The sequence below is a fragment of the Larimichthys crocea genome, chromosome XII, assembly GCF_000972845.2.
Source record: "Larimichthys crocea isolate SSNF chromosome XII, L_crocea_2.0, whole genome shotgun sequence".
In the NCBI taxonomy this organism is placed as follows: Eukaryota; Metazoa; Chordata; class Actinopteri; family Sciaenidae; genus Larimichthys; species Larimichthys crocea.
Window position 1 is genome coordinate 10,359,467 of NC_040022.1, and position 9,590 is coordinate 10,369,056.

At 40.2% G+C, this 9,590-nt stretch overlaps 2 protein-coding genes across 3 annotated transcripts in view; both read left to right on the plus strand.

Annotated features, from left to right (window-relative positions):
• Positions 1-4,132, plus strand: part of LOC104935790 (deleted in malignant brain tumors 1 protein) — a 79,247-nt gene extending 75,115 nt beyond the window's left edge. For both annotated transcript variants that reach the window (XM_027284836.1, XM_019256211.2), the window contains 6 exons: positions 128-436; positions 791-1,072; positions 1,174-1,467; positions 3,141-3,464; positions 3,562-3,672; positions 3,800-4,132. In XM_027284836.1, coding sequence (XP_027140637.1) covers positions 128-436; positions 791-1,072; positions 1,174-1,467; positions 3,141-3,464; positions 3,562-3,672; positions 3,800-3,939 — 1,460 coding nt within the window. In that variant the 3' untranslated portion in view covers positions 3,940-4,132. The remainder of the gene's footprint in view (positions 1-127; positions 437-790; positions 1,073-1,173; positions 1,468-3,140; positions 3,465-3,561; positions 3,673-3,799) is intronic.
• A 3,443-nt stretch (positions 4,133-7,575) lies between these two features.
• Positions 7,576-9,590, plus strand: part of LOC109137841 (deleted in malignant brain tumors 1 protein-like) — a 21,991-nt gene continuing 19,976 nt past the window's right edge. Inside the window, exon 1 of the mRNA XM_027284976.1 lies at positions 7,576-7,633. Coding sequence (XP_027140777.1) covers positions 7,576-7,633 — 58 coding nt within the window. The remainder of the gene's footprint in view (positions 7,634-9,590) is intronic.

The window sequence follows — 9,590 nt, forward strand, 5'->3', positions numbered from 1 at the left end:
AGGAATTGGAGAGGTTGACGACATGAGTGCATATGTTTTGGATAGTTGAGGATTTGTGGTTGTTTAGTTAAACTGTGCATGAAACCTGTATGAAGCTGTGTGTACCTGTGTTTTATGTGCCTCATAGATGATCATATCAGATTAGTTGGGTCTGATCGGTGCTCTGGAAGAGTTGAAATCTTTCACAACCACACCTGGGGAACAGTTTGTGATGACAACTGGGACTTAAATGATGCTCAGGTGGTGTGCAGACAGTTGGGCTGTGGTACAGCACTGAGTGCCCCTCATTCAGCCCGTTTTGGTCAAGGAACTGGACAAATCTGGCTCGATGATGTGGCCTGTTCAGGAAATGAAAGGTCTATTGCTGAGTGTCAGCATGGAGGATTTGGGAAACAGAACTGTAACCACGGTGAGGACGCTAGTGTGATCTGTTCAGGTGAGAAGACATTTTGCTGGATCACTAATTTGGCTAAGTGGGCAACTGTACCACTGACAGCTGCAGGTTCAATGTATAACAAGTAATGTATGGTCCAAAGTGGTGATAATATGCACCACTAAAACACAAAATACAAACTGAAATATTAGACTCTTGTGGCCAAATTAATTAGTCATTTCAAAAGCACAAAATACTGATTTATTATCATTAGCAAGTTATTCACTTATATTACTTATGTATGTTTGTATAATTACATGTATATCTGTATTATATGTATATTAATTAGAAATGGCAAAAAGCCAAAATAAAAAAATACCTCAGCTGAAAGGCAATATTTTTTTGGTTTTGTTTTAGAAAGCTTTCCAAAGCCCAGCATCCCCATGAGTCCTGTTGGTGAGGTTACCTGGGGCCAGGACGTCATTGTCATTTGTTCAATTTTAACACAGTATTCAGGGAGAACATTCATCCTGCAGCAGACCTCAGGATTATTCATAGAGAACCAAACATCAAGTACCAACTCTGCTACCTTCAGAATCCCCCAAGTGACTTTTGACAATGAAGGACTGTACCAGTGCCAGTATGAGGCACAGGATATCAAATCAAGATTAAGTGACTCTGTCAGACTTTCTGTTACCGGTAAGGAAAAATACATTGCCCAAACTTTTTTTGTTAACTTTTGTCAACTTACACCTCAGAATAAAGTAAATATATCTATCATTCTAATGTTATTTTTACAGTGAGCCTCCCAAAGCCCAGCATCTCCATGAATCCTGTTGGTGAGGTTACCAGGGGTCATGATGCTGGCATCACTTGTTCAATCTCAACTCAACATTTAGGTGGAACATTCATCCTGCAGAAGACCTCAGGATCATTCAGAAAGACCCAAACATCAAGTACCAACTCTGCTACCTTCAGAATGCTTCAAGTAAACTTCGATATTGAGGGACTGTACCAGTGTCAGTATGAGACACAAGTTTCAAGTCGAGACTTCAGCTCCCCTTTAAGTGACTCTGTCAGACTCTCTGTTACTGGTGAGGAAAAAAATATATATTTTGTTTTCTATTAAACTCAGATGAAATTTCAACATGTTAGACTGTTGAGGGTATACAGATGGGAACCCCTTATCACTTAACAATAACCTGAGAGAACTATTTGAGTATTTTGGAGAGGGGGTTGGCACCCAGCTGGAAGGCATTTACAGCAGGACATGGCCCTTGGGGCACTGGGAGAGTGAAAGTGTAAGCACTGCACTCCTGGGGCACTCTGAACATTCAGTAAGTGTAACCATTACACCACTGAATGTTTCAACTCTGTGCATTTGTAAACAATGGAGGGCAAGTGAACAATAAAAGCAGTAAAGACGTGCAAGTTTACTTGTTCAAGTTCACCGAGCACAGGGAACCGATCCACCTCCCTCCAAACTACAAATTATTACAATATATGCCACCTGTTGTTGTCTCTGGTCCATGCAGAAAACATCACTTTTTAAAAAGGTGCAGAAATCTGACGAACTTCCAGACTCTAAAACAGTCCTCACACACTGCTGCCTCCTTTCCACAGGCTTATGGAACTGTCAATCTGCAGTTAACAAAACTGATTTCATTGCAGCCTATACCAACCACCTAACTCTAGAGTTCCTTGCTCTCACTGAGACATGGATCAAACCAGAGACCCCAGCTGTATTCTCCTCTAATACAATAAATGTAAATTCACTCCGCTGTTGCATTCCACCAATATAAATACAAACAAAGCCAACGTTGTTGTCATTTACTGTCCACCAGACCAACTGGGTGGATTTATGGACGAGCTGGATACCCTGCTGTCATCCATCCCTGATCATGACTGTCCCTTGCTCATCCTGGGCTACACGAACATCCGCTTAGACAGTCCAGGCCCAGCAGACTTTATGTGCTTGATAAATTCTTTTGACCTCCAACTGATCCACAGTCCTCCTACTCACAAAGCTGGCAAACCTGACCTGATTCTTATATGAAACTGTGTCATAGATACCCAATTTAATGTCAGAGCAACCCTCTACTCCTACACTGATGGTTACGTTCCGCCGCAACGTCCATGACTAAATGTAAATGTAGCTAGCACAAGAATCCCTATTTTTTGGTCAACCCCTGTGGCGGTGGAGTAATTCTCACAAAATTGCAGTGTTCCATCACATCAAGTGTATGTGGCCCTAGACATCTTTACTGAGGACTTTGCTACACTAGATACCTTTCCAGCTCAAGGTCTTTACGGCCACAAAGTATGTCACTGAAGTTTTATGAAATTAAAAGGCTGACCTAGGACCTAACTGATGATACTGCCACTGAACACGGAGGGTCCAGATATTCAGTTTTTCTTGGAGAGGAACCATTTCTCTACATCTCCCTCATACCTAGGCCATCATTCTGGACTCAAAGTGGCCAACTTTTTGCGTTGTTTTGTGCTCCTATTGGAAATTGTGTGGTGTACGAGAACCTCCAGTCTACCTTCTCGTAGACCACAGGTTGGATTCGAACCCTGGGCCACGGCGGCAAAGACTGAGCCTTTGTACAAGGGGCGGACACTCTACCACCTGAGCTAAATGATGCCCTGAACTTAGTCTTTCCATGAACAATGCTAACATCAAGAAGACAGCCAATCAAATATTCAAAATGTTTGTAAAGTTCACTCATATAGTCTTCATTGTCTTGTTGTCTCTTTTACCCAGTGCCACTGCAGCAGCCCAGCATCTCCCTGACATCTCCTAACAAAGGGCTGGTCTGGAGTCCTGAAGGTGCAGAGATCACCAAGGGTTACAGCTTTGTCATCACCTGCTCCATTTCATCCCACTATCCTGGAGGTGTTTTCTCTCTCATCTTCTCTGGCTCTGACATCACTGACACCAAACCAGCAGTCAACCAGTCAGCCTCCTTTGACTTCCCTGTAGCTGAGTATGAACACCATGGAAACTACAGCTGTGTGTATGAAGTCACACTCTCCTCAAGGAAATTCACTTCTACTGAGACAGCAACAATGCATATTACCATTAAATGTAAGTAATTTCTGAGCTCTGTAAAAAGTTCCTCCCAGAACTGTCTAAAACTTGAGAATTTTTTGAGAATAATCTAATAAAATCTTTTCTCTCTTAGTGCATTCATCAAGACTGGTTATAGCCTTTGCCCCCTTCTTGCTGCTCCTGGTGGTCGTGGTAGTCTGTCTGATCCACGAGAAGATACAACAAGCCTTGGTTCAAACTCAATGTCTGCTCACCAGGACACAGTGCATAACATAAAATGACACACTTAAATCTAAGTATTTGTGTTTTAGAGTGTTTAAGAATGTGAGATGTGATATGTGACTTTTTTTGCTCTGATGCTTATTTTACAGTGAGTCTTGTGAAGAATTGCATGCTCAATGAAGAGGAGGAGGAAGAGGAGGCCGGGGAAGACGAAAGTGTGAAGAAAGAGATGCATGTTGAGGACCATGATCATGAGAATAATGAAGAAGATAGTAACACTATGGTGTAGTATCCAACACCATGCTTCAATTCCCTACTGCATGCCTGTCTACCAAATCAATTGCTTCATAGGACAAAAAAAAAGCCCTTCTAGATTAAACTTGTCCATGATGTGCATGATGATCGATTGTTTAAAATCCTTTGTTGTTGAAAATTTCTGCAACAATGTCATTGTATTTTGAAATAATAAATGATTAAACACATGGGCAATTTCTGTTCCTTTGTAAAACAAGAAACAGGAAGGGTATTATAGGAGAACAGTAAAGAGATTTTCAATTATCTTTTTGGGGCATGGAGCTGTGAAACTGATCAAAGAGATGACCTGGAGTTTGATCTTAATAAACATAGTTGTACTTTAGAGAGCAAACATATTCCAGTCTGGCAAAAGCTCGTGCCAAGCTTTTCTAGATTTTTTCTTGTCAAAAGGTCACAGTGCCGTCTTAGAACCCAGTATCTCCATATACATTACATCAATTCAGATCATATTTAGCAATTCATAAACATTCACCCCTTTTGATCTACAACACAAAGTACAATCACCTACAGTAATGTGGTCTATAAGTTCAGTTTTACACAGAAGAACAGTGGTCATGTATTACCAATTGGTAAACATCCCTAACAGAGGTCCCAGATCATAATTACAGTTCTGATGGCAATCACCCAACTTTATCATCAGTTGCATTTATTATAGCGATATTGCAAGTATTAGCTCCTAAAGTGTGCAAAGTGCAGTATCAAATATTAGATGATACTGACAGTCCATAAACATCTAGTAGCTCACTGCACATCGACAGCAATTTCTTCTATAAATTCATCTGGGACTCCTAAACCACAAGTGATTTTGTTTCTCTCTGCTGGTGACAGAGTTGAAACCAAAAGCCAATGTCACCAATATGAACAAAAAAAAGCCATCAAAAAACAAATCACTGCAAAATATCCATAACCCGAATAAACTGATGGTCATGTGATGGTTATGGTCATGCTGGCCTATCGCAGTGTGAAGTTGGTGTGAATAAAGGTTTGCTTTACAATTTTACATGAAACCTGAGAATAGGATGTGCACTTGGCAGCTGAATTGTGTAAAGAAATGAAATAGAAAAATTAGGTGTCTTTGTAATTTCAAATCATTATTATCATTTCTTCAGTTCATCTTGCTCTTTTACATCAAACACTCCTGCAGATGATTTCTTGGGTAGAGGATGTTAAAGGGACAATCCATGAAAAACAAGCTGCTGGAACGAGTGAGCTTAAAAAAGACTTATCATTCATATATTCTGAAGTATATGAAGTCTGTATGCCAAACAGTTTTGTTCCACTGCAAACTGCACCGTTCAACACAGCTCGAAAAAATCGTAAATGAGTATTTGTGCATATAGTGCGGGATTTCTGTGGTTAGAGGGTTAGCACGCCACTGAAATAGACAAGAAAAAAAATACATATTAAGGTTACCAGCACAGAGGTTGGATTATGAATTTCCACACCAAAAAAATTTAGTTTGCTATTTATAGATGTTGATTATAAATGCCACTGTCAACACAAGCAGAGAAGCAGTAAACCAGACTGCAACGCTGCCTCATTGTGTCTGTACCAACCTGCTGACCCTGGATGCTTCTCTCAGTCACCTGCATGAACCAGGATGTTGAAATTTCTATCTGCCGTGCTTTTAGGTGAGTAAAATACAGCCAAAAACATCTGTGGCAAGAATTGTCAGAAGTATCAGGTGGTGTACATTTTTCATAGATTATTTTGTCGTCATTTAGCTCATCCATGATGGCGAGCATGCATTCTTTCATAGTGTCCAGGATCCAGGTAGCTCTCTCTTGGTTCGTGCATGACCACACTTTAGAGTCATTTTCCTGTGATCCCCTAGGAAAAGTTTGCTGTTTCTCAGGGTGTTGCCTCTGAATATTCTTTAATGCGCTCATTACACTGGTTTGGTGTTTGAAGACGGCAGAATAGTTATAAAAATTATTAAATCTATGTGCCGAGGTCACTGTAGGGACAATGTTAAATCTTTGATTATTATGGGGATACTGACTTCTTGAGATACAGAGCAGCTCTATGTTTGCAGACACCATTCTGATTATTACTATGGTATGGTCAGAAAATACCGCTGTCTCACTCCCTTGATACGAAAGTAGAAGACTGTACAATGTCAAATAATAATAATAATGTCGGAATAGTTTTGTCTCTGTCCTGAGGGCATATAGATGAGCCAGATAGGACAGCTTCTTCAGAACTGAGGCAGCATCATGTCATGACAAGTGCATTGATGAATACAAATAGTATTTCATTCTCCTTGGCCACGCTTCAATAAACCTTTTAGTGTAAGACATCCTGGACTCCAATGACTTTCCCTTCACTGAATGAACACTCACTGATGAATAGAATTCTCCACCAGTGTTGTAGTACTTAAGATCGGTCTTGTCTCAGAATCAACTGCATTTTTACTCAGTGTTGTCTCGGTCTCAGACAAAGAGCACTCCGGATTCTATTTCAAAACCAGTCAAGACCACAGCTCTGTTGATATCACCAGTGTTTCCCATTAATCACCTAATGCAATGTCTAATTTGTCCTGACAATTATGAAATGAATATATTTTTTACATTTCAAGCTGAAGTAAGAGTAAAACAAATGACGATAGAAGCAGCTGAAAGACAGTTCTAAAAGTTGTTCTACAGTCTGTAGTTCTAACACCTGCACCTGCACCTGCACGGCACAGAAAACTGAAAAGAGTTTTCAGGTCGAGGTTTAACCACAAGAACACAGGTGCACAGCTGCAGAACAACAAATCATTCTTAGTATTTTATAAAGCTGCACAAAAAAGTCAATGTGAGCTAGTTCAGTTTCACCAAATCCACCCTCCGCCCTTGTTACACTGCCCTGCATCACGAAACCAATTGCATTATTAAACGCAAATTGCCCCCAATAAAAGGTGTAGTCTGCCCTGGTTAAAGCTGTGAGTTGCACATGTTCAGAGTAGTTAAATAAAAAATGCTACACAATAGATAGTAGACTTCAAATAGACCCTGTGATCAGTGATAAGTACTCATACAGCTGCTACGATTAGTGATCGGCTTTAAAAACCCTGAAAATACAAAAATGAAATTTGCCTTGATGGACCAGGGGTCCGTTTCACAAAGCAGGCTGTGTGTTTTGATCTGGCTTGATAACTACACAGCTCATACCAGAGCTCTGGGTTGCCAGATAGGAAATGTACTACAGCCATGAAAGCAAATAAAGTGGATCAGTGGAATAAGTGTTAGATTCTGCCTGACCTAAGAAGCTCCATGAGCAGACATGGTAAAACACGGTAAATACTGGACATGATTTGAAAGATGAAGACATTTCGAGCCCAAAAGGACCCAGAGTGTCTGTTTTTTGTTTTTCAGTGGGTTTCCGTCTGATTTCCTCTGTGAATCAAAAAATATCTCCACCATGATCGCCCCTCTCGTTTTTTAATCTTGTGGACTCTGTAAGACTGTCGTGACCCACAGTGCATTCTGCAAAAGTGACAAAGACATTGTAAAAGTTACCAGCCTACCCAGCTCTCACTGCAGAAGAACTTCTGTTGTTATTTTGCAGCACAGACTCAGACGTAGAAGCTTCTTCAGGAAATAAACCGTGTTGCTCTTGTTTTGCCCTCATGGAGGTTCAGTGTCTTCAATCTCGCAACCTGTGTGAGCTGCAGTCTGGGGAGGAGGGTGTGAGGGATCTGCACAATCTTACATATTGTATCTTTAATGTTAACGTCTGTCAGCAGTCGCTGCCCTCCTTCACACCAGGTGATTCAGGTGATTTTAGTCTGTCTGGGAAGAGATGTCTGACAAACCTACTATAAGAGTTTATCTGAAAAACAGCATCCAGAAGAGTCTGACCCAAAGAGATTTGGCTAATATCAGCTACAAGTAGGCTATACACTGTCTGGTCTTGACTTAGAGTACAGGTTATTCAGTAGATTTCATAATGAACCTTCTTTCTCTCCTACAGTTTTTCTTTTTTTGACCTCATTGCCACCTGCTGCAGGTCAGTCCATTCTCCTTTGTGATGTACAAAATGCTTCCATTTATGTTCTCTGTGAAGTATTCAAATTAACTTATTGCTATTTCTTATGTGTCTGACAGGTGTACAGATCAGATTAGCTGGCTCTGGATCTACTCTATGCTCTGGAAGAGTTGAAATCTATCACAACAATGTCTGGGGAACAATCTGTGATGATGGCTGGAGCTTAAATGATGCTCAGGTGGTGTGCAGACAGTTGGGCTGTGGTACAGCACTGAGTGCCCCTAAGTCGGCCCATTTTGGTCAAGGAACTGGACGAATCTGGCTTGATGATGTGTTCTGTTTTGGAGGTGAAAGTTCTATAACTAAATGTTTACACAGAGGATTTGGGATACACAGCTGTAACCATGGCAAGGACGCCAGTGTGATCTCTGTTCCCCAGACATGTTGTGATAGATTTCAAACTCTCCAGAGCACTGAGTAGATCCAGAGCCAGATAATCTGATCTGAATACCTATGAGGCACAATAGAAAGTGTTTTAAACCATGAACTACATGGAAAACTACAGGAGAATGGACTAAGCTGCATAGGTCAGGGTCTCAGCTATCCAAAATAATGCCTCATGTATTCAGCCTTACCTCATAGTACTCCTTAATCACTTATTATTATTAATGTAATCATTACTTTGTGTCATTTTCCTCACAATAAAAAATTATATAATATTATCCTCTAATATTTGTCTGTGGCTTTAGCACAGTATGCATGTACTGTATGGTTGCATATGGAACACTGAGCAGGTGAGAAACTCTTGTGTGTTGAGGTTAATATCACTTGAAAAAAAAGATAAAAACTTTTTTAGTTTCCTGATTTATTTCTTATTTTTAAATCAGGATCATACTGAGTGTTTATTGTGTTGTATACTCATCAGCCACAGTGAGGCTGAAGGGCCAACTACCCCATGTTCTAAACAGGATTATACAACAAGTAGCTCCAATCGAACAATCTGATTTCAATAGACTTTCAGAACAACAATTTAATATGCCGCTCACATCGTATCACAGCACACCTGACTACATCCACAAATATTACCCGCCATCTCCATATTGTCACATCCTAAAACATATATTACATGTAGGCAACCATGAATAAGTCCCCGGAAGTCAAACCTGTAATAAGTAGGCTAATTTGAATTCACATTCATCTTTCTTTAATGAGAATATTTTACTGTATTCTCTATACTTTTGGACTTTACAACACTGTGGATTACTGGAATGTTTGATCACATTCGCGACAAGCTGATGTAGTCCGGGCAATAGATTGAGATAGCGTACCGCAGTACTGTTCAAGATTAAACGTTAGTGAGTAATCGTCCTAATAAAAATTCCCAGAAATTATGAAAAGTCTAGTAAACCTATTTTTGGGTGTGCTCGAGGATGGCTTGTTGTATGAACAGAGGTTTAGCTCGTTGTGATGACCATTAGGTTTGTAGCTGTTGTCTTGTCCTGTACTCTGTTGAAAATTTGTGTTATGTTTAAAACCAACAGTTCAATTAAGAGTTTATTGATCTCGAAGTGCCAATTCGTTTCTAACTTTACCGAAGTGCAGTAACAATAGGCACCTTTCCTTATTCTCCGTAATTAAGAGATCAGGTTCTAATGT